General features: G+C 45.3%; 1 protein-coding gene and 1 pseudogene across 1 annotated transcript in view; one reads left to right on the top strand and one right to left on the bottom strand.

The window, feature by feature from the left end:
* LOC142189686 (uncharacterized) overlaps positions 1-27,038 on the bottom strand; it is a 292,843-nt gene that overhangs the window by 45,045 nt on the left and 220,760 nt on the right. Inside the window, exon 9 of the mRNA XM_075262246.1 lies at positions 10,231-10,236. Coding sequence (XP_075118347.1) covers positions 10,231-10,236 — 6 coding nt within the window. The remainder of the gene's footprint in view (positions 1-10,230; positions 10,237-27,038) is intronic.
* LOC142189633 (uncharacterized) overlaps positions 1-27,038 on the top strand; it is a 637,493-nt pseudogene that overhangs the window by 525,695 nt on the left and 84,760 nt on the right.

The raw sequence follows: 27,038 nt of genomic DNA, 5'->3' as shown, positions 1-27,038 counted from the left end.
TGCCATTGTCTGACTCGGAATTCAAAGAATATAAGAATATATTGGGGTTATGTGCACCCACAATTTTTGCTACTGCTATATAGTGCCAGTTTCTGACTGGTAATTCAAAGAATATATTGGGGTTACGTGCACCCACAATTTTTGCTACTGGTATATAGTGCCATTGTCTGACTGGGAATTCAAAGAATATATTGGGGTTATGTGCACCCACAATTTTTGCTACTGCTATATAGTGCCAGTTTCTGACTGGTAATTCAAAGAATATATTGGGGTTACGTGCACCCACAATTTTTGCTACTGGTATATAGTGCCATTGTCTGACTGGGAATTCAAAGAATATATTGGGGTTATGTGCACCCACAATTTTTGCTACTGGTATATAGTGCCATTGTCTCACTGGGAATTCAAAGAATATATTGGGGTTACGTGCACCCACAATTTTTGCTACTGGTATATAGTGCCATTGTCTGACTGGGAATTCAAAGAATATATTGGGGTTACAAATACCCTCATTTCTTGCTACTGCCATATAGTGCCAGTTTCTGACTGGGAATTCAAAGAATATATTGGGGTTACGTGCACCCACAATTTTTGCTACTGGTATATAGTGCCATTGTCTGACTGGGAATTCAAAGAATATATTGGGGTTATGTGCACCCACAATTTTTGCTACTGCTATATAGTGCCAGTTTCTGACTGGTAATTCAAAGAATATATTGGGGTTACGTGCACCCACAATTTTTGCTACTGGTATATAGTGCCATTGTCTCACTGGGAATTCAAAGAATATATTGGGGTTACGTGCACCCACAATTTTTGCTACTGGTATATAGTGCCATTGTCTGACTGGGAATTCAAAGAATATATTGGGGTTATGTGCACCCACAATTTTTGCTACTGGTATATAGTGCCATTGTCTGACTGGGAATTCAAAGAATATATTGGGGTTATGTGCACCCACAATTTTTGCTACTGGTATATAGTGCCATTGTCTGACTGGGAATTCAAAGAATATATTGGGGTTATGTGCACCCACAATTTTTGCTACTGCTATATAGTGCCAGTTTCTGACTGGTAATTCAAAGAATATATTGGGGTTACGTGCACCCACAATTTTTGCTACTGGTATATAGTGCCATTGTCTGACTGGGAATTCAAAGAATATATTGGGGTTATGTGCACCCACAATTTTTGCTACTGCTATATAGTGCCAGTTTCTGACTGGTAATTCAAAGAATATATTGGGGTTACGTGCACCCACAATTTTTGCTACTGGTATATAGTGCCATTGTCTGACTGGGAATTCAAAGAATATATTGGGGTTACGTGCACCCACAATTTTTGCTACTGGTATATAGTGCCATTGTCTCACTGGGAATTCAAAGAATATATTGGGTTATGTGCACCCACAATTTTTGCTACTGGTATATAGTGCCATTGTCTGACTGGGAATTCAAAGAATATATTGGGTTATGTGCACCCACAATTTTTGCTACTGCTATATAGTGCCAGTTTCTGACTGGTAATTCAAAGAATATATTGGGGTTACGTGCACCCACAATTTTTGCTACTGGTATATAGTGCCATTGTCTGACTCGGAATTCAAAGAATATAAGAATATATTGGGGTTATGTGCACCCACAATTTTTGCTACTGCTATATAGTGCCAGTTTCTGACTGGTAATTCAAAGAATATATTGGGGTTTCGTGCACCCACAATTTTTGCTACTGGTATATAGTGCCATTGTCTGACTGGGAATTCAAAGAATATATTGGGGTTATGTGCACCCACAATTTTTGCTACTGCTATATAGTGCCAGTTTCTGACTGGTAATTCAAAGAATATATTGGGGTTACGTGCACCCACAATTTTTGCTACTGGTATATAGTGCCATTGTCTGACTGGGAATTCAAAGAATATATTGGGGTTATGTGCACCCACAATTTTTGCTACTGGTATATAGTGCCATTGTCTCACTGGGAATTCAAAGAATATATTGGGGTTACGTGCACCCACAATTTTTGCTACTGGTATATAGTGCCATTGTCTGACTGGGAATTCAAAGAATATATTGGGGTTACAAATACCCTCATTTCTTGCTACTGCCATATAGTGCCAGTTTCTGACTGGGAATTCAAAGAATATATTGGGGTTACGTGCACCCACAATTTTTGCTACTGGTATATAGTGCCATTGTCTGACTGGGAATTCAAAGAATATATTGGGGTTATGTGCACCCACAATTTTTGCTACTGCTATATAGTGCCAGTTTCTGACTGGTAATTCAAAGAATATATTGGGGTTACGTGCACCCACAATTTTTGCTACTGGTATATAGTGCCATTGTCTCACTGGGAATTCAAAGAATATATTGGGGTTACGTGCACCCACAATTTTTGCTACTGGTATATAGTGCCATTGTCTGACTGGGAATTCAAAGAATATATTGGGGTTATGTGCACCCACAATTTTTGCTACTGGTATATAGTGCCATTGTCTGACTGGGAATTCAAAGAATATATTGGGGTTATGTGCACCCACAATTTTTGCTACTGGTATATAGTGCCATTGTCTGACTGGGAATTCAAAGAATATATTGGGGTTATGTGCACGCACAATTTTTGCTACTGCTATATAGTGCCAGTTTCTGACTGGTAATTCAAAGAATATATTGGGGTTACGTGCACCCACAATTTTTGCTACTGGTATATAGTGCCATTGTCTCACTGGGAATTCAAAGAATATATTGGGGTTACGTGCACCCACAATTTTTGCTACTGGTGTATAGTGCCATTGTCTGACTGGGAATTCAAAGAATATATTGGGGTTACAAATACCCTCATTTCTTGCTACTGCCATATAGTGCCAGTTTCTGACTGGGAATTCAAAGAATATATTGGGGTTATGTGCACCCACAATTTTTGCTACTGGTATATAGTGCCATTGTCTGACTGGGAATTCAAAGAATATATTGGGGTTACAAATACCCTCATTTCTTGCTACTGCTATATAGTGCCAGTTTCTGACTGGTAATTCAAAGAATATATTGGGGTTACGTGAACCCATAATTTTTGCTACTGGTATATAGTGCCAGTTTCTGAGTGGAAATTCCCCAAATAATTTTGGGATTCATTCACCCTACATCTCAGGCTCTTGCCATATTCACCCAGGTTGTCAGTGCTGCACCAGCTCGTTCCCAGACAGCTCGGCCCGAAAAACACGTTACCTATATAGAGGATTTGGACAATGAAGACAACATGTTCTAAATCTAATGTCTGCACCTTCTCCAGAATTAAAATAAAGGCAGCGTTCAACTTTCAAATTGCACTGCACAAAGGAAGATCTTATCAGCTTGTCTCATGACATGCTACTGAAAAGTGTCATTTGTGTATCTTAATGTAAATATAGTTGTATAAGCTTTTTGGGTTTTAGGCACTGCCAAGTTATTTATCCCTTATAATGATGATGACGCCAAAGTCACTGTGGGTGTTCAGAGCTCACAGCTTTGGTTGACATTTGTCTTGCTCTCTGTCGGTACCAGCTGTCTTTTTGGATACCGTAAAGTTATGTTGACTTTATTAACCAGGTTAGCCAGGTTGTGACGGTGTGTAACCCTAACAACACTAAGTGGGATACACATTAATAGTCAGTCTATGTACGCTAAACGTATCACTGAAGTAATTTTTTTTCCCTCTCCCCTAATATAAGAAAGGAACAGACATTAGACCTAGACCGGGGTTCGAGGCTTGTAAAAATCCAGTATTATTTGTTCTTCATGATGTGAAATATGTGTTGAAAAGCAACCCAAGATGAAGTCAGCCATGTGTGCCAGTGTGTTACTTGGCATGCCTTTGCTGGCCCCAACTGTAAGGGTCACTCTCCATTTCCTCCATTTTCCACTCCCCTTCACACCATTTGTGGTGAAGCAATGGGATGCACTGAAGTGCACCCTCTAGCCTCGTGTGGGACAGGGACATCAGATGCCACTTCAACCCCCTCGTCTTCCTCCGCCAGCCAACGGTGCGAAGATGAGAGGAGTGTGCTGTGAATGTTTTCTGCCTAGCAGAGGCTAGTTCTCACTTACGAAAATGGCCCCACTTTGACCTGTATATCAGGCACAATGGTGTAGGTTTCAAAGAAACATGGCACCAACAAGTTGGAAAACGTGGGCCATGCGTGGACCGTGTTTGAGTCTGGCAAGCTCCAGATCTGCTACCAGGTTCCAGCCATTATCACAGGCGCAAAAATGCCAGGCCCCAGGTGTAGCAGGGAAAAAAACATTGCCATCTCAGCCAGGATGGCATCCCTGACCTTGGAGGCACTGTGCTGTCTGTCCCCCAAGCTGATCAGTTTCAGCATGGCCTGCTGACATCTCCCCATGCCAGTGTTACAGTGTTTGCCGCTAGTAGCTGGGGTGGAGGTTGCAGCGTCGTAGGGTTTCAGTCTACTCCTGCCATGAATTTTGGCCTGGGAGAGGAGATAGGCCACCCCAGTTTGCACCCGGGGACCAGACTCCACCACATTCACCCTGCCTGTCATTAAAGATAAGCACTGCAGCATCCCTGACCACAGGCGCTTGTCCATGTGTCGGTGGTCAAGTGGACCTTGCAGCAAAGCGCAGAGCTCTGGGCCCGACTGATGTTATGGGACACATGCAGGTGCAAGGCAGAGACAGCACACCAAGAAAAGTAGTAACGGCTAGGCCCAGCATAGGGAGGTGCCCCAGCTGCCATCTGCTGACGGAAGGCCTGGGTCTCCAGAAGCATAAACAAACACCAACATCTCCAGGGCCAGCAGTTTATCGATGAGGCTGTTACAGGCTTGGGCATGGGGGTGGGTTGTGTTGTACTTCTGCCTGCAATGAAAAGCTTGGGAAATGTGGAGTGGCTGGGAAGAGGCGCATGATGGTGCAGGCCAAAAGGGCGCATGAGGGTGAACTCCCCAATGTGTCAGAGATAGGTGTGTAGGTGTCCTTGCATCATATACTTGCAACATATTTGGCTTTGGAAGTTAATTTTGTGCCAAAAAGTGGTTAAGACAGCGATCCCTCAGCTACTCCCGTTACACTGTCTAGTGAAATTACCATCTTTGGAAGTGGACCACCATTTCTAAGATCCCAAAGGAAGCAGGCAAGAGATGTGCAGTGCAGAAAAAAAGATGAGAAAATAAGTGTAGGCTGTAGAGCACAGAGGGATCGGAGAGGACAGAGCTGGTGTCGGCCAGGTATTCCCACAACATGCGCCTATACTTGTCCCTCCTGGTGACACTAGGCCCCTGAGTGGCAGTAATTTGTCCAGGGGGGCCATTAATGTGTTCCAGACCTAGGAATAAGTCTTCCAACAGGGTAGAGTTTTGCATGCCTTTGCTTCTACCCACTGTTTTTGCTGCTTAGCTTCCCTCCACATCTACACTGCTTTAGCCCCTAAACATCACCCCAGTTTATGCCTTTGCTTCTACCCTGTTTTTTTTTGTTGAATTAGCTTCCCTCCACATCTACACTGCTTTAGCCCCTAAACATCACCCCAGTTTATGCGTTTGCTTCTACCCAGGTTTTTTGTTGATTTTAGCTTCCCTCTACATCTACACTGCTTTAGCCGCTAGACATCACCCCTGTCCATGTGGGGTCGGTGGCCTCGTCATCCACCAACTCCTCTTCCAATTGCGCACTGCCCCCTTACTGCAAACCGCACATGACCACAGCTTGCCCTGATGGCAACTGTGTCTCATGATCCCCACTTAGGTCCAGACAAGTCGGTGGCGGGTCCAAAACCCCAAAATTGGAAGGAAATGGCGGTTGCTGCAGTATTTCTAACACCTGTTCCTGGTGCTCGGGCCTGGTCTGTGTTGTACCCTGCACCCTGCTTAACGCAGCTGCCATATCCGAAGTTGTGCTGAGCGCATGCTAATGTTTCGTGTCCAGTGCAATGGATGGGATGGGATTTCACATAAGTCTGCCACCCATGGCCACTCATGGTTGAGCAACTGAGGGATTTGACTTTGACGAACCCGAGGGTTTTGGAGTTGGAACTACATCAAAGGTCTGTGCTGCTCACACACTCTGCTCAACACATGATATGTTTAGTGCCAGCAGTGTGGAGACGTCGCACAACAGCCGTTGTTCCAGCAGGTACAAGCGTTGTAGGAGTGCATAGAGGCTAGCAGCGGCAGCTATAGATTTTAAAAACTATCCGCACAAGCGCCACACTTTCACCAGTAGCTCAGGAACATTGGGGTACCTTTTTAAAATGATTAGCAGCAATGAGTTAAAAACGTGGCCCAGGCATGGAATATGTTGCAGGCTGCCAAGCTACAGAGCCGATCCCAGGTTACGGCCATTATCACACATGACAACATGCCTGGGCCCAGGTGCAGTGGCAAAAACCACATTGCCGTCTCATCGAGGATGGCATGACTCACTTTGTAGGCAGTGTGCTGTCTGGCCCCCAAGCTGATGAGCTTCAGCACGGCCCGCTGACGTCTCCCCACACCAGTGTTGCAGCGTTTCCAGCTCGTAGCTGGGGTCAATTTAACAGCGGAGGAGGGTGGTGTTTCAGCCCTCCTCCCAGGAATGTTGTGTGGGGAGACAAGTCAGGCCACCACATTTTGCGACCCGGTCCACGCCTCAACTACATTCAACCACTCTGCCAAAATTGAAAGGTAGCGTCCCTGTCCGCATGCCCTTGTCCATTCGTAACTGGTCACGTGGAACTTTAGGGCTAAGCGCTGAATTTAGGGACCGCCTCATGTTTGGGGGAAAGTGCTGGTGTGGACGGCACAGTGCGGTGGCGCAGTAGACACTCTGCCCAAAAAGGGCAGAGTGTCCCCCAGCCGGGATTCCAACATCTCCTGGGCCAGATTTCTTGAGATGAGGCCGTTGAAGCCTTGGGCATGTGGGTGGGTTGCGCTGTACTTTAGCATGAAATGAAAGGCTTGGGAGATGGGGAGTTGCTGGGAAGAGGCGCATGATGGCGCGGGCAAAAGGAGAAATGGCAGGAAAAGGTGAGGATGAGGGTGAACTCCCCAAAGTGTCAGAGGCAGATGTGGAGGTGTCCTGGCTCCTGGTCTGGACTGCAGCACCAGCCCTGTCAACAATGGAAGAGGCAGTGGCCGCCAGGCCAAACGACGATTATCCTGCGCTTGCTCTCACCCACTGAGCCCAGGGCTTGCCTTCCAAATGATGGCACCCGCAAGAGGTGGTGAGATTCCTCTCCGCAGATCTCCAACCCATCTTGGACTTGCAAATTGCACTAAATTTGTCATGTAACTGACATGTATATGATGAGTCTATCCATTGTCTGTTCATTTTGGTGAAAGTCAGCCTGTCAGCTGACAGACAGCTGTGCTTGTCAGTGATGATGTCACCGGCTGCTTGTACCCCCAGTTTTTGCTGCTTAGCTTGCCTCCACATCCACACTGCTTTTGCCCCTACACATCACCCCTATCCATGCCTGTGCCTCTAGCCATAAGTCTGCCACCCATGGAAACTCATGGTGCAGAAAGTGAGGGAGCTAACTTTGAGGAACCCTTGGGTTTTGTAGATGGAACTCCATCAAAGGTCTCTGCTGCTCACACACCCTGCTGAACATACGGTATCTAGGGTTAGAGCGTGTGGTGACCTCGCACAACAGTAGGTGCTTCAGGCAGATGTAGGCCTTGCTGGAGTGTATTGCGGCTAGCTCCAGGTACTGTAGACTTGGGAAAGTGGGTGTCCAAGTGCCGCACTTTCACCCTTAGCTCAGCTAATTTGGGGTATGTTTTTAAAAATCATTGCACCACTACATTGAACACGTGGGCCAGGCATGGAACGTGTTGGAGGCTGGCAAGCTCCAGAGCCCTCCAACAAGACAAAAAAGACTGGCCCCAGGGGCAGCGGGGATAAACAAATTGCCATCTCATCCAGGATGGCATCCCTGACCTCAGAGGCAGTGTGCTGTCCGTCTCCCAAGCTTATGAGCTTCAGCCCAGCCTGCTGACGTCTCCCCACACCAGTGTTGCAGCGTTTCCAGCTCGTAGCTGGGGTCAATCTAACAGCGGAGGAGGAGGGTGGTGTTTCAGCCCTCCTCCCAGGAATGTTGTGTGGGGAGACAAGTCCGTCCACCACATTTTGCGACCCGGTCCATGCCTCAAGTACATTCAACCACTGTGCCAAGATTGAAAGGTAGCGTCCCTGTCCGCATGCACTTGTCCATTCGTAGCTGGTCACGTGGATCTTTTGGGCAAAGCGCTGAACTTAGGGACCGCCTCATGTTTGGGGAAAAGTGCTGGTGTGGACGGCACAGTGAGGTGGCGCAGTAGCCAGCAGGCCCAAAAAGGGCAGAGTGTCCACAAGCTGGGACCCCAACATCTCCTGGGCCAGAATTTTTGAGATGAGGCCGTTGAAGCCTTGGGCATGTGGGTGGGTTGTGCTGTACTTTAGCCTGGAATGAAAGGCCTGGGAGATGGGGAGTCGCATTGCAAAGTGTGTAAACCACACTCAGTTTGTCCTCGACCTATACATTTAGAAATTATCTCCCCCAGCGAGGAACGTGGCCTCGATGGGGGAATTTTTCTAAGGAAGCTAGAAAAGAGGGAATCTTGGGCCTTGCTGGCTCAGGTCTAGCTTCTGTCATGCAGCTGTCTTCTGCCTCTGGACATCCCTTTGCCTCTAGCCACCTTTTTCCCTGCTTAGCTTGCCTCCACATCCACACTGCTTTTGCCCCTAGACATCATCCCTATCCATGCCTCTGCCCCTAGCCATAACTCTGCCACCCCTGGAAACTCATGGTGCAGAAACTTTGGGAGCTGACTTTGAGGAACCCTTGGGTTTTGTAGATGGAACTCCATCAAAGGTCTGTGCAGCTCACACACCCTGCTCAAGATATGGTATTGTAGGGTTTCAGCGTGTGTGAATGACGGACAACAGCCTGTGTTTGGACAGATGTAGTCCTTGCTAGAGTGTTTTTAGGCTAGCAGCGACTACTGTACACTTGCAAAAGTGGGCGCACAAGCGCCGCATTTTCAACAGTAGCTTCGGTACATTTGGGTATGTTTTCAAAAAACTTTGCACCACTAGGTTAGACGTGGGCCAAACATGGAACGTGTTGGAGGCTGGCAAGCTCCAGAGCCGCTACCAGGTTCCAGCCATTATCACAGGTGTAAAAATGCCAGGCCCCAGGTGTAGCAGGGAAAAAAAAATGCCATCTCAGCCAGGATGGCATCCCTGACCTCGGAGGCACTGTGCTGTCTGTCCTCCAAGCTGATGAGCTTCAGCACCGCCTGCTGACGTCTCCCCACACCAGTGTTTTAGCGTTTGCCGCTAGTAGCTGGGGTGGAGGTTGCAGCGTCGTAGGGTTTCAGTCTACTCCTGCCATGAATTTTGGCCTGGGAGAGGAGATAGGGTACCTCAGTTTGCACCCCGGGACCAGACTCCACCACATTCACCCTGCCTGTCCTTAAAGATAAGCAGCATCCCTGACCACAGGCGCTTGTCCATGTGTCGGTGGTCAAGTGGACCTTGCAGCAAAGCGCGGAACTAAGGGCCCACCTGATGTTGAGTGACACGTGCTGGTGCAAGGCGGGGACGCCACACCGGGAGAAGTTGTGACGGCTAGGGACGGCATAGTGAGGTGCCGCAGTTGCCATCAGGTCCGGGAAGGCGGGAGTTTCAACAAGCCGGAACGCCAACCTCTCCTGGGCCAGCAGTTTAGCGATGTTGGCGTTCTAGGCTTGCGTGGGTGGGTGGTTAGCGGTGTATTTCTGCCGGCGCTCCAATGTCTGAGAGATGGTGGGTTGTTGTAAAGAAGCGCCTGATGGTGCCTTTGATGGTGCAGGAGAAGGAGATAAGACAGAAACAGGGGAGGATGAGGGAGAAGTCAACAAAGTGGCGGAGGCAGATGAAGTGATGTCCTGGCTCGTCCTCTGGAGTGCATCGCCAGCACTGTGAGCAGAGGCAGTGGCATGAACGGCGGGCGACGTTTGTCCTGCCGTTGCTGCCTGCCACTGATTCCATTGCTTGGATTCCAAATGACGGTGCATTGAAGTGGTGGACAGGTTGCTCTTCTCAGGGCCCCTACTCGATTTCGAGAGGCAAATTGTGTAGACGACACTATATCTGTCCTCGGCGCATTCCTTGAAAAAACTCTACACCTTCAAGAAACGTGCCCTCGATGGGGGAGTTTTTCTGGGCTGGGTACAAAAGGGAACATCTTCGGACATTCCGGGTCTGGCCTGGCTTCGGCAAAGCAGCTGACCTCTGCCTCTGGACATGTCTCTGCTTCTAGCTACCCTTTTTGGTGCTGCACCTGCCTCAACATCCACACTACTTTCCCAGCTTGATATCCGCCTTGTCCAGGTGGGGTCGGTGTCCTCGTCGTCCACCACCTCCTCTTCCAACTCCTGTCTCGCCTCCTCCTCCTGCACAATGCGCATGTCAACTGGCTGCCCTGACAGCAACTGCGTCTCATCGTCGTCGATGAGGGTGGGTTGCTGGTCATCCGCCACCAAATCGACCGGAGATGGAATGGAGGAGACTCTAGTGTTTGAGCATCTGGACACAGATACTCGTCTGTTAGGTCCGTGGAATCGCGAAATGGAGGTGCAGGTTGCGGTACAGTCAAAGGAAGGGAGAACAGCTCTGGGGAGCAGGGACAGTTGGGGTTATTGTTCTGGGAAGATTGGGAATTTTGGGTGGAAGGAGGACAAGACTGTTGGGTAAGAGGAGGTAGAGGCTGACTGGCTGGTGGACAATGTGCTTTAAGCGTTATCCGACAGCCATTGCAAGACCTGTTCCTGGTTCTCGGGCCTACTAATCTTTGTACCATTCAGCCTAGTTAATGTGGAACTTTTGTGCAAAGCGCAGAACTTAGGGCCCGCCTGATGTTAAGGGACACACGCTGGTACAAGGCTCAACTCACCCTAAGGGCCAAAAACACTGCTGGTGCAAGGCTCTACTCATGCCAAGGGCCTCAATCTCTGCTGGTAGCTCAGCTTAAGGTCCTGTAACTTTGTTTGGAAGGGCTCATGTTAAGGGCTAGAAAAGTGAATTTTGGAAGGTCTTACCACATCACACACACACACACACATACACACACACACACACACACACACACACACACACACTCAAAATGACAGTTAAGGGTGAGGGCTTTTGGATTTTCCATTGTCTATTCCATCCGTGGTTGTCATGGGGAACGTGATTTAAAGGGGTGGTTGTTACTGTTTGTTGAGCTTAAATTGGGGTTTGTGTCCATCCATTTGGGGAGTAAAGAAGGTTTCCAGGTATTTTCCCACTTTGATAGAGGTTTTTTTTGAATGTGGAAAGTGTGTAGTTGTTAGGCTGTGATGTTGGGGTAATAGAGGGTCTTTGGTGTGTTAGATGCCCCCAGACATGCTTCCCCTGCTGTCCCAGTGTCATTCCAGAGGTGTTGGTATCATTTCCTGGGGTGTCATAGTGGACTTGGTGACCCTCCAGACACGGATTTGGGTTTCCCCCTTAACGAGTATATGTTCCCCATAGACTATAATGGGGTTCGAAACCCGTTCGAACACACGAACATTGAGCGGCTGTTCGAATCGAATTTTGAACCTCGAACATTTTAGTGTTCGCTCATCTCTATATATAACGTATAAGATGAACAACATATATATCAATATGGTGGAAAGGCTTCTTCTTAGCAGGCTGTGGCTGTTTTTTGAACTTTGTCCCACAATATATGCAGTTGGACAGGTCATCTAGAGTCTCTTTTCCGCAATGAGTACATGTACATTTTCGGATCATCAATATCATCATGGAATGGACGTTGGAGCCTTGTACAAAAGTTGGTCCAATCTTAACTTTATCTGAAAAACAATTAGACTTTAGTGCTCTATTTTAAATCATCAAGTCAAGTCTAAGCACAATCTACAGTATAAATATCCTCCTGGTTCCCTGAACCAATTAACTGGATTTAACCAGAATAGCCATCATGGCCAGGGGCATCTTTTTCTGAATGACTTTCTCTGAACTCTTCCTTCAATCTCCTTGTTTCTAGTAAATTATGGGCAACCCTAAGCATACCTTGGGCATCAATGTAACGACAACAAGCTGGGGCCACAATCTGACATAAGTCTTCTTGAGCTGTAGTCAAATAATCTAATATCATAACATGCTTACTAGTGTCTTAAACTAACAGCTTTATATACCAAACACTAGTATTAATAGTTTACTTTATCTGCCTGCCATCATAAGCATCATATGTTCTGACTTAAAACATAAACAAAAACATAACATTGAATAAGAAATCAGATAATCTTTGAGACTCATGATTGAGGAATCGGCTGTAATGTGAGGCTTGAATCCAAGTTGGCTTTCCATCAGTTTCACTGAGGTGGATATGGTTAGCTGGACCTGGAACGGACCATTGAACTGCAGGTCCACCAAGGATCTCCTGATGTGTCGTCTCACAGTAACCCAATCTCCAGACTGCAGAGAATGAGTCTCCTCCAATGAGTCAGGATCTGGAATAGAGCTGAGACCACGGTTAGGAATCTATGGGAGATTCTTATGCATATCCCTACATATTCTGCCATGTCAGAATGTCTGATTAGAAGCTATCGTGGAAAATTAAAATCAATCTTTGGGTTTTAGTTTATAAGTTCCTTCCACTGACTTAGAATCTGGAGGGAAAGGGAAACTGAAAATATACATTAATCATATGCTATTAATGATTCATCACGTAGTCAGGACATCAGACTACATCTGGGACAATTATGAACAATCCAATCCAAATCTATGGCTAAGGCTAATTTCTCCTGTCATGAATGTGCCTTACAGAGAATACAAATGCAACAACCAATAAATACTTTCCAATACTCTTGGAACAGCATGGGGGTAAGATACACTTGTTATATCCCCATAGTATACATTTTCTTTATTACCCGTATGGTAAGTTCCATTCTCACTTTGATGGTCTCGGGGATCTTACTTACACTACATCAGTCCCGTTCGTGGTGGTTTTCTTCACCAGATATGCCCCAAGCCATCCTGAAGGGAAACAACTACACACAAGCAAGTACTTATACCGTCTCACCTATAATAATCGTATATACTCAACCTGCAATCCCTAGAACAGGTACAAGGGCTTCAGGCCTGACTCTTTGGCCTAACACATGCTATGCGGCTTACATATATATCTGACCATAGTGATGCTAGATCCTGCAGCTGCCCATCCTCCGCTCACCAGGTCACACATGGCTACTACTAAACAGTACACATAATGCTGCTTATACCATCAATGGGGACAATGCTGTCAGTAAAAGATACTCTCTTACCACCGGACACCAGGACTTGTACATCCTCTTTCCAAGTCTCCTTTCCTCCTGGACCGTTCTCGGTGCATCAGTGTCGTAAAACCTGAAAAGAGAGCTAAAACGTTTTGGGTCTTGCATGGTAACCCCTTATCAGTAAAACATGTCCTCTAGGCCTATGCAGCTGGGCTAATGGCAATGTCTGCCCACATGTTACTCTACTTTCTTTGTTTCCTATCAGCCTTGGTGTGTGCCATGACTTCCAACTATACCCACCTGTGTGGCGGCAGCAGCAGAGTCTCCATCACTATCTGAACAGCCTAGAAATCCTTTTAGGCTTAACATTAAGCATAGAGAAAGTTCTCGCCCTCCAGATCGGACCATAATTCTACTATATCCAACCCCTACCCTCAGACATTGTACCATGTTCAAGCGATGGCTTCAAGTTCAGCTAAGACCCTTGGAGTCTCATAATAGGTCTCCGGTCTCCTTACGCTTGGTTTACCTCATGTTCGGTGACTGTGGCATATCTGATACAGGATCCACCATCTTTCCCAAATCCAAGACCATCTACAGTCCTATGAAAAAGTTTGGGCACCCCTATTAATCTTAATCATTTTTAGTTCTAAATATTTTGGTATTTGCAGCAGCCATTTCAGTTTGATATATCTAATAACTGATGGACACAGTAATATTTCAGGATTGAAATGAGGTTTATTGTACTAACGGAAAATGTGCAATATGCATTAAACCAAAATTTGACCGGTGCAAAAGTATGGGCACCTCAACAGAAAAGTGACATTAATATTTAGTAGATCCTCCTTTTGCAAAGATAACAGCCTCTAGTCGCTTCCTGTAGCTTTTAATCAGTTCCTGGATCCTGGATAAAGGTATTTTGGACAAACAATTCAAGTTCAGTTAAGTTAGATGGTCGCCGAGCATGGACAGCCCGCTTCAAATCATCCCACAGATGTTCAATGATATTCAGGTCTGGGGACTGGGATGGCCATTCCAGAACATTGTAATTGTTCCTCTGCATGAATGCCTGAGGATTTGGAGCGGTGTTTTGGATCATTGTCTTGCTGAAATATCCATCCCCGGCGTAACTTCAACTTCGTCACTGATTCTTGAACATTATTCTCAAGAATCTGCTGATACTGAGTGGAATCCATGCGACTCTCAACTTTAACAAGATTCCCGATGCAGGCATTGGCCACACAGCCCCAAAGCATGATGGAACCTCCACCAAATTTTACAGTGGGTAGCATGTGTTTTTCTTGGAATGCTGTTTCTTTTTGGACGCCATGCATAACGCCTTTTTTTTATAACCAAACAACTCAATTTTTGTTTCCAAAATGAACTTGCCTTGTCCAAAATGTTCTTTTTCATACCTCAGGCAACTCTATTTGTGGCGTACGTGCAGAAACGGCTTCTTTCTCATCACTCTCCCATACAGCTTCTATTTGTGCAAAGTGCGCTGTATAGTTGACCGATGCACAGTGACACCATCTGCAGCAAGATGATGCTGCAGCTCTTTGGAGGTGGTCTGTGGATTGTCCTTGACTGTTCTCACCATTCCTCTTCTCTGCCTTTCTGATATTTTTCTTGGCCTGCCACTTCTGGGCTTAACAAGAACTGTCCCTGTGGTCTTCCATTTCCTTACTATGTTCCTCACAGTGGAAACTGACAGGTTAAATCTCTGAGACAACGTTTTGTATCCTTCCCCTGAACAACTATGTTGAACAATCTTTGTTTTCAGATCATTTGAGAGCGGGCTGTCCATGTTCGGCGACCATCAAACTTAACTGAACTTGAATTGTTTTGTAGAAAGAAATGGTCCAAAATACCTTCATCCAGGATCCAGGAACTGATTAAAAGTTACAGGAAGCAACTAGAGGCTGTTATCTTTGCAAAAGGAGGATGTACTAAATATTAATGTCACTTTTCTGTTGAGGTGCCCATATTTTTGCACCGGTCAAATTTTGGTTTAATGCATATTGCACATTTTCTGTTAGTACAATAAACCTCATTTCAATCCTGAAATATTACTGTGTCCATCAGTTATTAGATATATCAAACTGAAATGGCTGCTGCAAACACCAAAATATTTAGAACTAAAAATGATTAAGATTAATAGGGGTGCCCAAACTTTTTCATAGGACTGTATAATAGAACTCAATAAAAAAAAATTATCAATAGATTCAATAGATTCATTTAGATTAAATTTTTCTTAAGTTGTCTTAGTCTTCCTCACTCCCCCCTTAAAGCTGTTGATAACCAGATGCAGTTATGAACTTTATTACGTTAACAATAATTCTTGTGATTTCCTATCTTTTTTTTTTTTCCTCTTAAATCACTTCATTTTCTGTGAGAGAGATATACAGATTCTCTACAAGGTCAAAGCTAGACATCACAAGAAAAGCCAGTATTATTTTATCATGCTGCAGCTCACATAGCTGCCTATCCCACTCATAGCTGCGGCTGGATATCCCCCCATGTATCTCATAACTGTGTCTTGTGTAGGACTACAGACCTCAGCAATCTCTCTCTTAAAGAAACAGAAACACATTTATACAATCTCATAATATCAATACAATAAGGTTAGGCAAATATTCACAATATACATATATCAACAAAGTAAGCAGAAACATCAACTGAAGGATCAGATCAATCTCCTGATCACACAACAAAATCATACACAGAACATTACACAACAGATATGGGAGTGACTTCTAATTCACTTTGTATAGAACAAAATAATTTTCTTCTCTTTAAAAAAAACCAAAACATCATTACAAAAATAATCTGTGCTACGTTTTTTTTCCCCTATCGACATGCACACACACATTTTTAAATTCAGACACCTTACTGAGTTTCTAAGTTTCAATAATGGTTTTCCTACAATGGGGAACAATCCTATTATGTGCATATTATCACATCACTTTATGTTTCAACATTCTGAGTTCCATCTTTTTGACATCCTAAACTTAGGCAACATACTTAAACCTCCTGTCTTGGATGCCAGGACTGTAATATCAAATAAATATCAAATAAATATGCTAACTAATCGAACAATCAAGCTTAATATTTATCCCCTGCGTCCTCTATCCCTTGGACAGCATCAGTTAACCCAATGATTAACACTAACTGGTTGTTCAAATCCTGTATTACTATCTGCAACCTCATAAACAACAATTCCCTCCTCTCCTTCCATTCTAGTACTGGTTCCATTCAAGTAGTCACATCAGTTAGAACTTTCTTTAATTCTGCCTAGAAATGGAGCACCTCTTCCCCAGTACACAAAAGTGATAAATCAAGGAACGTCACTTATAACCTTCCCAAAACTTTCTGGAAACCTGATGGATTTTCATAAAACCATATAGGGAAATACACTTACCAGACTAGTCATTGCAAGCTGTTCATTCTGCAGGGTTTGTCCCCTTATATGCATAGTACACATCTTCCTTCATGTTCACCTGGTGTACTAGACACTTGTACTATAACTCTCCTAGGTACTCTAGGAAACTTCATCTTTCAGTATCCAAGCGTCCGTTCTAGGGAGAAATTTGCACCATGCTATCACCTTCAAACTTTTTCCACCTCCAGACATCCGAGCAACCTGTGGCTGGCATACCAGCCTTCTTAAGAATCCTTGCCGAATCCTTAACGGCAGCTTTCCATTTTCTGCTCTGACTAAATCCCTTATCATAATCTTGGGGCCAATCCTCTCTGATTTGGCTTCCCTTCCGGATTTAGTGAAAGAGCAGTTCCCATAGCACTCAGTCGAGGGTTGCGACCCCTGTCTGATTCGTTCCGCTATGGTCAGTACTAGCAAACTAAACTTTGCTATCGTACAACAGAGTTCTGTTGGATGTGATGAGGAGGAGAAAATGTAGCAGCCTCTAAATCTGCAACTATTCTCAACGAGGTTAGGGCAACGTCCTGTGACAAATTCTCACCCACAAGTGTGATCTGAAATTGTACTTTGAGATTCTGGACACCTGGAAATGTAGAATCCACAGCAGCTGATCAAATGATCATTGCAATATACTCAACAAACAACCTTCATTGTGGTTAAACGTTCAGAACAACTTACAGCAAAACTTGCAATCCTGTACTTCTCTGCCTCAGTATAATTTTCTAATTGATCAAGATTCTGAGGACATCTAAAATCTATCTCCACCAGATGACACTTATTTTTCCTCAATATCACTCAATCACAGTTTAGCATTCTCAATCCAGTACTTTCCAACTTCAACCTGGCTCTATCACTTTAACAAATCTTTCATATTCTTCTTCTAATCGGCCAGCAATAACATAGATGGTATCCCACATTGACGTCTGCATTTTCTGGCTACGCAAATGCTTAAAAATGTACTGAATAATAACAGTCCAACAATTGTTAAAGCAAGACCTTCTAGACTGGGAACAAATAATGCATATTAGTGTGTTAGTGACATGCATTAATGTTGCTTTGACTTTAAACAGCAAGACATGAAACACAGACACAGACAAGCTGCACTGAGAGGAAACCCCCCCCTTCTCCCCCTCTGCAGAAGTGAACTCTTCAACAAAGAGGTGAAGGAGACCCAGACAAACAGGTCAAAAAAAGATAAAAACTGAATTTAATTAAAAAAAACAAATATTGGAGAGTATTCTTAATGACTTCGTGGCAAGTTTACCCATACAATTTTCTTTTGGCCAAATGCCAAGAGACCACACCTAAATTCAGGCGACTCTCATACACTCACATAGTCTCATTCAAGGAGTCTTAATGTCCATGAAACAAACAACATACGATCATACAATAAATAGAACAAGAAGTTAAGAAGATACCTTATCTTATACAATGGCAACAACTGATTTGGAGCCTGACTATTCTCTTTTTCTTTCCTAATTGGCAACAGCACAAACAAACACGCACTACTCAACTCAAGTCTGTAAGTAGAATCTTTCCAACAAAAATCAAAACAGCAATAGCCAAATCAAACAGTTAACTCCTTCCTGCTGTCAAGACACGTTAATCAATCTACATAAAATAACCTCTAAACCACTTCTGATCAACATACAATACATGCAACCACATCCCACAATAATATACAATGGTACCAAAACATGTTACAGACAAACAGAGGACATAAAAGAATAAAAGAGACAGAACAGAAGATATACATCCGAGTATACAATCCAGCTGGGGTGAATGCCTTGTAGTCCCTCCAATGAACTGATAGGAGCAGTACTCTCTTCCAAAGGAAAGCACAGTGGGGCATTGCCCTCACTTATCTAGGATATATGCGTTCCTCTGACAGAAAAGCACCCCCCCAACACCCAGTCCACAAAAGGGTTAATTGGCATTATCCCCGCATTCTCCACCAAGTTGTTAGAGCTGTCATTTACCTTACCCCAGGACCGACCAGGTAGACCATATAATCAGATATTAAAGACAGACACACATGAGTTAGATTTCTGTGCGTCCGGACAGAGCTCTGCAAAGTTCCGCCCAGAATCAGTTTATTTTATAGTAAGTACTGTCATTGAGAATTAACCAATACGAAAGTATATCAGAAGTCAACCAATCAGATTAGATCAAAATTCCACCAATACAGTTATTGTCAACAATCCTAAATTGTCCAATCATGCACTGACAGCCTAAAATAGTAGTACATGTGACTGGTCAGGCGTCATGCATAACCTGGCCAAAAATACATTCTTTTAGTATGCGACCAAAGAAATCTGGGGACTTTTTCCCTAAATCTGGCATCCATCATTGCTTTGCTAATTGGACTGAAAATGATAAACGTTGACAGTTCTTTCCTTATTTCTGAGAAAAACCGCAGAACAACAACAATGGCCCATCTGCCACAATTGCATATCTTGTTGACCACAATCTGAATGACTAACTTGTTGTCCCATACTTTTGGCAATCTCAACAGCACAAAAGGTTGAGTGCGGGTTAGACATGTTAGACATGGATACTAAAAGACAAAATGGCCATCTGACCATTACAGACATAAAGTAATATACCATGAGTACATGGGTAAAGAACTACTCTAACAATGTGTGACCTGGTGAGCGGAGGATGGGCAGCTGCAGGATTTAGCATCACTACAGTCAGATATATGTTGGCCTGCATGGCATATAGTAAATGCAAAGTAGGCCAAAAAGTGAAAAGTTTCTAAGAGCCAGGCCTGAAGCCCTTGTACCTGTTCCAGAGATTGCAGGTTAACAATATGCAGTTACTAAAGGTGGGATGGTTTGGGTATGTGCTTCTGTGTATGGTTGTCTCCTTTCGGGATGGTCTGGGGCGTGTCTGGTGAGGAAAACCGTCATAAACAAGACAGGTAATGAGAAATGATGAAGGCGATATAACAAGTGTTTCTTACCCCCATACTGTTCCCAGAGTATTAGAAAGTGTTTATTGGTTGTCACTTGTATTTCTCTTTCCTGTAAGGTACATTTTATAAAGGAAAATTGGCCTTAGCACTATACTCAGATTGTATTTTTCACAATTGTTCCAGATGTAATATGATGTGCTGACTGACTATGTGATGGATCATCAAAAACATATGATTAATGTATATTCTCGAGTTTTTCTCCTTCCCTCCAGATTCTAAGTCAGTGGAAGGAACTCATAAACTAAAACCCAAAGATTGGATGGTGATAAGGAGATATATGAGATTCAATGGTCACTTCCAGTTCCTGTTGATCGCCAGTACAGCTGTGAGATTATAAGGAAAACCTTAAACCTTTGCCCACTTGATAATGTTCTTAAAAACAAATGGGACAATAAACTGTTAGAGGATATGGACCTTGAGAAGAGAAACTTTGAAGACTGTTGGATCCATCTGAACTTATATTCCTGTTATGTTTCTATAGTTATTATATTCATATTATTCATAGGTCTGACAATAGTCAATGTACAGTATATGCTTTTTGCAAGCCGGCTGGGTGTATAAGCCAGCTGGATATTGATCGGCCGTTTGTGACCTATGCCCTTCCCCTCAAGGGGAGTTTTTCCCATTCATTGGTGGCCCGGGGAGGGGGGCGGGGCCTCCCACAGGAGTATCCAGGGCAGCTCTGGGCGGGGAACTTCCTTTTGGATTCCGGCCAGAGCTGACAAAGCAACCCTAAAGTTTGGTTTGCATGATGCTTCGTTGTTTTTAACCCATGTTGTTGTTCACAGGGTCCCCCACCGTGGTTTGGATCATCGGACACTCCTATGTCTTTTGGGCCACAAAGCGAGCAGCAGTCCGGCCGATGGGCCTCCAGCTGGATTTCAGAGACGTCCAGGTGCGGTGGCTCAGCATACGGGGCATGAAGTGGGAACAAGTCTTTCCGGAGGTCCTCAACGCTAGTAGAGCCACCCAGGTCCCGGTGGTGTTAGTAATCCATGCAGGTGGCAACGACATGGTCTCCATCCGGCAGCCAGAACTAATTGCTAGGATGCGAGCGGATTTCTGCAGGTTTCCAGAACTTTTCCCAGCCCTAGTCCCTGTATGGTCTGAGATGATTCTGAGGTCACAGTGGCACGGCGCTATTAGTCCGCCCGCGCTTGAGAGAACAAGAAAATCCCTCAACAGAGTAATGTCACACCACATACAGACACTGGGCGGAGTAGTGGTCAGGCACTACAAGCTTGAAGGGGACAATTGGATGCTGCTGCAAAAGGATGGTGTACACCTGAATGATATTGGGTTGGACTTTTTTCTTTCCAGGATTCAAGGTGGCATAGAAAGGGCGCTGTTCCTGCTAGGGGGGGTCGGACCTCGTTGTATGCTTATACCGAGATCCGGTGGCATAGTAGCAGGACCTTGGCCCCCCTTTCTCAGCGAGGTAGAGTACCAGCGACGTGCCCCAACGGGGGGCACACACCAAAAACGTTCGCTGAGGAGGAGGGGAACAGGGGTTACTGCTTATGTCAGATAATATATATTTAATAAAGCTGTGGCTGACCCCACCCATTCAAAGGTAACGTGGTCCGTATTTATGTGAAGATCACACACACAAGGGGTTTAGTAGAGAGGAAGGGGGGTTTTGGTTTGGTCTCGATAAAGGCTCAAATACGGCCTGTCTGTAAGATCTGAAGGGTATTTCCTTACAGTCCAGTAGTGAGAGATAGGGACAGACATCCCACCCTGCCTTCCCTTTGTCTGGAGCTGTGTCAAGGGGGGACTGTTAAGGTCATGTGTATATACTTTTTATACTTTTATATACTCTATGCTTATGATGAAAGCATCTCCATCCAAAGGTAATACCATGCAATGTTTGAACTGCTTAATAATGTCCTTTTATTTGCGTCAAGGTAAACTATTTTCTGGGATGAGAAGAACGAGAAGACACTGGGCGCCATGCCAAGGCAAGCTTGTACAACGTATCAAGAAACAGTATATGATAAGAAGTAAGACTTGAGCCCGCGCAGAGAGTCCAAAGGAAAACACAAAGGCATTCTTCAGTTGTTACACCAAAAAAGATGATTGGACCATGTCTGCCGCATAATGCTACGAGTACAATGATGATTGGTCAAACATATACTCTATAAGATAACAATGAATGCTTGTGAGACAGTCTACTCTGGTACACCTGCCGCGAGTAGCTCTGTGCGCAAGGAAACTGATAATCGACTATATTGTGAATTATTCTGTGTCCGTGGTACCAGCGCACACTCTTAATTTGGAAGACACCGATCAGAGGTAGAAGGGCTGAAACATGTCCTTGACAATCTTATAAGAGACAAGTCTGCAGCAACTCCAGGGTTTCATAGGGAAACCTGCAGAGGTAGCCCATGATAATGCCCACAAGGCAAAAGTTTACCAAAGGAAATGGTATGATTGACATTCAAAAAATAAATCGATTAAAGTTGGGGATAAGGTTCTTCTCTTACTTCCCAGCAGTGAGAATAAGTTGTTGGCCAGATGGCAAGGGCCATATAAAGTGGTTAGACAAACAGGTCCTGTTGACTTTGAAATTGAAACCCCAGATAAAAAACAAAAAAATAAGGTTTACCATGTAAATTTATTAAAACTTTGGATTGAACCAGAGGTTGGTCCTAAAGATAACACTACCTGTACTATTGTCGCAGAGTCTTCACAAGATACTGTATGTCTGAAGACATTTATGACTTGTTGAAAAATTGTGCTCACTGGTCAGAGGTAACATTGAATCCAAAGTTATCTAAAGAGCAACATTGTGACCTGAGGAAGATTATCGGGTCTAGTTCACATATTTTTGGAAGTAAGTTTCTCATACAATAAATACTGGGGATTATCCGCCTATCAGACAGAGACCTTATCGAATACCTGAGAAATTAAAGGGTAAGGCTCAAGAAATGCTTAACTTGGGAGTTATTGAACCCTCTAAAAGTCCTTGGTCATCACCTGTAGTGATGGTTGGGAAAAAAGATGGGACAATAAGATTTTGCATAGATTTTCGTAAAATTAATGCTATATCTAGTTTTGACAATTACCCAATGCCGCGTATTGATGAGCTCATAGATAGATTGGGGTGTGCAGAATATATTTCTACCCTAGATTTATGTAAGGGCTACTGGCAAATTCCACTTGATGAGAAATCAAAAGAAAAAACTGCTTTTGTCATGCCTAATGGTCTGTATCAGTTCAGAAACATGCCATTTGGTCTTCACAGTGCTCCAGCCACGTTTCAAAGAGCCATGGACTTACTTTTGAAGGATCATACGGAGTACAGTGCTGCTTATTTAGATGACGTGGTAATCTTTAGCAAATCTTGGGAAGAGCACTTGTATCACTTGGAAAAAGGTGATAACTGAAATTGGGAAAGCAGGATTAACAATCAATCCACGTAAATGTGTTTTGGGATTCCAAGAAACAAAGTACCTTGGGTTTATTGTGGGTAGTGGTAAAGTGAGGCCAGAGATATCCAAAGTACAAGCCATTCAATCTGCGACTATTCCAGCCACAAAGAAAGAGGTCAGATCCTTTTTAGGTCTTGTTGGCTATTATAGACGTTTTATTCCAAACTTTGCTACTATCGTTGCTCCCTTAACCCGACGTAACTAAAAAGAACAGTCGAGAGGACGTGATATGGACAAGAGAATGTGATTTAGCTTTTGAACAAATAAAAGAAATTTTGTGTAAAGAACCGGTCTTACAAAGCCCAAACTTTGACAAACCATTTATTGTACAGACTGAGGCATCTGAGGTGGGACCACTATGGGGGATAATACTGTGTGCAGGGGCCACTATGGGGCATAATACTGTGTGCAGGGGTCACTATGGGACATAATACTGTGTGCAGGGACCACTATGGGGATAATACTGTGTGCAGGGGCCACTATGGGGATAATACTGTGTGCAGGGACCACTATGGGGGATAATACTGTGTGCAGGGACCACTATGGGGGATAATACTGTGTGCAGGGGACACTATGGGACATAATACTGTGTGCAGGGGCCACTATGGGGATAATACTGTGTGCAGGGACCACTATGGGGGATAATACTGTGTGCAAGGGCCACTATGGGAGATAATACTGTGTGCAAGGGCCACTATGGGGGATAATACTGTGTGCAGGGGCCACTATGGAACATAAAACTGTGTGCAGGGGCCACTATGGGACATAATACTGTGTGCAGGGACCACTATGAGACATAATACTGTGTGCAAGGGCCACTATGGGCCATAATACTGTGTGCAGGGGCCACTATGGGACATAATACTGTGTGCAGGGGCCACTATGGGGATAATACTGTGTGCAGGGACCACTATGCGGAATAATACTGTGTGCAGGAGCCACTATGGGGGATAATACTGTGTGCAGGGGCCACTATGGGGGATAATACTGTGTGCAGGGGACACTATGGGGGATAATACTGTGTGCAGGGGCCACTATGGGGCATAATACTGTGTGCAGGGGCCACTAAGGGACATAATACTGTGTGCAGGGGCCACTATGGGAGATAATACTGTGTGCAGGGGCCACTATGGGGGATAATACTGTGTGCAGGGGCCACTAAGGGACATAATACTGTGTGCAGGGACCACTATGGGGGATAATACTGTGTGCAGGGGCCACTAAAGGACATAATACTGTGTGCAGGGGCCACTATGGGACATAATACTGTGTGCAGGGGCCACTATGGGACATAATACTGTGTGCAGGGGCCACTATGGGACATGATACTGTGTGCAGGGGCCACTATGGGACATAATACTGTGTGCAGGGGCCACTATGAGATATGATACTGTGTGCAGGGGCCACTATGGGACATGATACTGTGTGCAGGGGCCACTATGGGGATAATACTGTGTGCAGGGACCACTATGGGGGATAATACTGTGTGCAGGGGACACTATGGGGGGATAATACTGTGTGCAGGGGTCACTATGGGAGATAATACTGTGTGCAGGGGTCACTATGGGGGATAATACTGTGTGCAGGGACCACTGTGGGTGATAATACTGTGTGCAGGAGCCACTAAGGGACATAATACTGTGTGCAGGGGCCACTATGGGACATATTACTGTGTGCAGGGGCCACTATGAGACATAATACTGTGTGCAGGGGCCACTATGGGGACATAATACTGTGTGCAGGGGCCACTATGGGGTATAATACTGTGTGCAGGGACCACTATGGGGGATAATACTGTGTGCAGGGGCCACTATGGGACATAATACTGTGTGTGCAGGGGCCACTATGGGACATAATACTGTGTGCAGGGGCCACTATGGGGTATAATACTGTGTGCAGGGGCCACTATGGGGCATAATACTGTGTGCAGGAGCCACTATGGGGGATAATACTGTGTGCAGGGGCCACTATGGGACATAATACTGTGTGCAGGGGCCACTATGGGGTATAATACTGTGTGCAGGGGCCACTATGGGACATAATACTGTGTGCAGGGGCCACTATGGGACATAATACTGTCTGCAGGGGCCACTATGGGACATAATACTGTGTGCAGGGGCCACTATGGGGTACAATACTGTGTGCAGGGGCCACTATGGGGCATAATACTGTGTGCAGGGGCCACTATGGGACATAATACTGTGTGCAGGGGTCACTATGGGGGATAATACTGTGTGCAGGGGCCACTATGGGGGATAATACTGTGTGCAGGGGCCACTATGGGACATAATACTGTGTGCAGGGGTCACTATGGGGGATAATACTGTGTGCAGGGGTCACTATGGGGGATAATACTGTGTGCAGGGGCCACTATGGGGCATATTAGAGTGCGCAGGAATGCCAGGGGGTGAGGTCGGGGTTGTCGGTCGGGGGCCTCCCATTCCTAGTTACGCCATTACTTGTAGTATTCATATAAGGAAACAATAAAATGGACCAAGAACCTAAAGAACATGCTGGAAGACGTTGGCGCTATCACAAATATAAATATATGAAAATAAACCATTTTTACATATAAATGAAATAAAATCCCCTTCTGTATATATCATGTCCTGGAGCCAAATAGGATAATAGACAACCCTGAGGGACGGCTAATGTCTGGTCATGTGATTCTGTGACTCCTCCCACACAGGTGACATCATCACAGGTCCTTTAGCTTAGTACGATTCTTCTGCAAAGATGAAGTTATAAAAGAAGGACCTGATCATGTGACTCTGTAACTCCTCCCACACCTATGACATCATCACAGGTCCTGTGAGCAGACGGCTGCTGCACCTGAGGAGGTAAGTGCTCGCTCTCAGCCCTTCTCATACATTCAGTGGCCCCCACACACTATAATGTCCTCCCTGTGGCCCCCACACACTATAATGTCCTCCCCGTGGCCCCCACACTATAATGTCCTCCCTGTGGCCCCCACACACTATAATGTCCTCCCCGTGGCCCCCACACTATAATGTCCTCCCTGTGGCCCCCACACACTATAATGTCCTCCCTGTGGCCCCCACACACTATAATGTCCTCCCTGTGGCCCCCACACACTATAATGTCCTCCCTGTGGCCCCCACACACTATAATGTCCTCCCTGTGGCCCCCACACACTATAATGTCCTCCCTGTGGCCCCCACACACTATAATGTCCTCCATGTGGCCCCCGCACACTATAATGTCCTCCCTGTGGCCTCCGCACACTATAATGTCCTCCCTGTGGCCCCCGCACACTATAATGTCCTCCCTGTGGCCCCCACACACTATAATGTCCTCCCTGTGGCCCCCACACACTATAATGTCCTCCCTGTGGCCCCCACACACTATAATGTCCTCCCTGTGGCCCCCACACACTATAATGTCCTCCATGTGGCCCCCACACACTATAATGTCCTCCCTGTGGCCCCCACACACTATAATGTCCTCCCTGTGGCCCCCACACACTATAATGTCCTCCCTGTGGCCCCCACACACTATAATGTCCTCCCTGTGGCCCCCACACACTATAATTTAATAATTTGGATTATTTGATGCATTGTACAGTAGCAGGCACTGCTTAAATTTCCCCAGCATAATCTGAGTTGAGGTGCAGACTGTCTCGCCGCAGCCTCGTGTCCTCTTATACCGCGGCAGCCTCGTGTCCTCTTATACTGCGGCAGCCTCACGTCCTCTTATACCGCGTCAGCCTCGTGTCCTCTTATACCGCGGCAGCCTCGTGTCCTCTTATACCGCGGCAGCCTCGTGTCCTCTTATACCGCGGCAGCCTCACATCCTCTTATACCACGGCAGCCTCGTGTCCTCTTATACCGCGGCAGCCTCACGTCCTCTTATACCGCGGCAGCCTCGTGTCCTCTTATACCGCGGCAGCCTCGTGTCCTCTTATACTGCGGCAGCCTCACGTCC

Source organism: Leptodactylus fuscus, chromosome 1, assembly GCF_031893055.1.
Source record: "Leptodactylus fuscus isolate aLepFus1 chromosome 1, aLepFus1.hap2, whole genome shotgun sequence".
Classification (NCBI taxonomy): Eukaryota; Metazoa; Chordata; class Amphibia; order Anura; family Leptodactylidae; genus Leptodactylus; species Leptodactylus fuscus.
The sequence above is the reverse complement of the archived record's forward strand: the minus strand, read 5'-3'. Positions and strand labels throughout refer to the sequence as shown.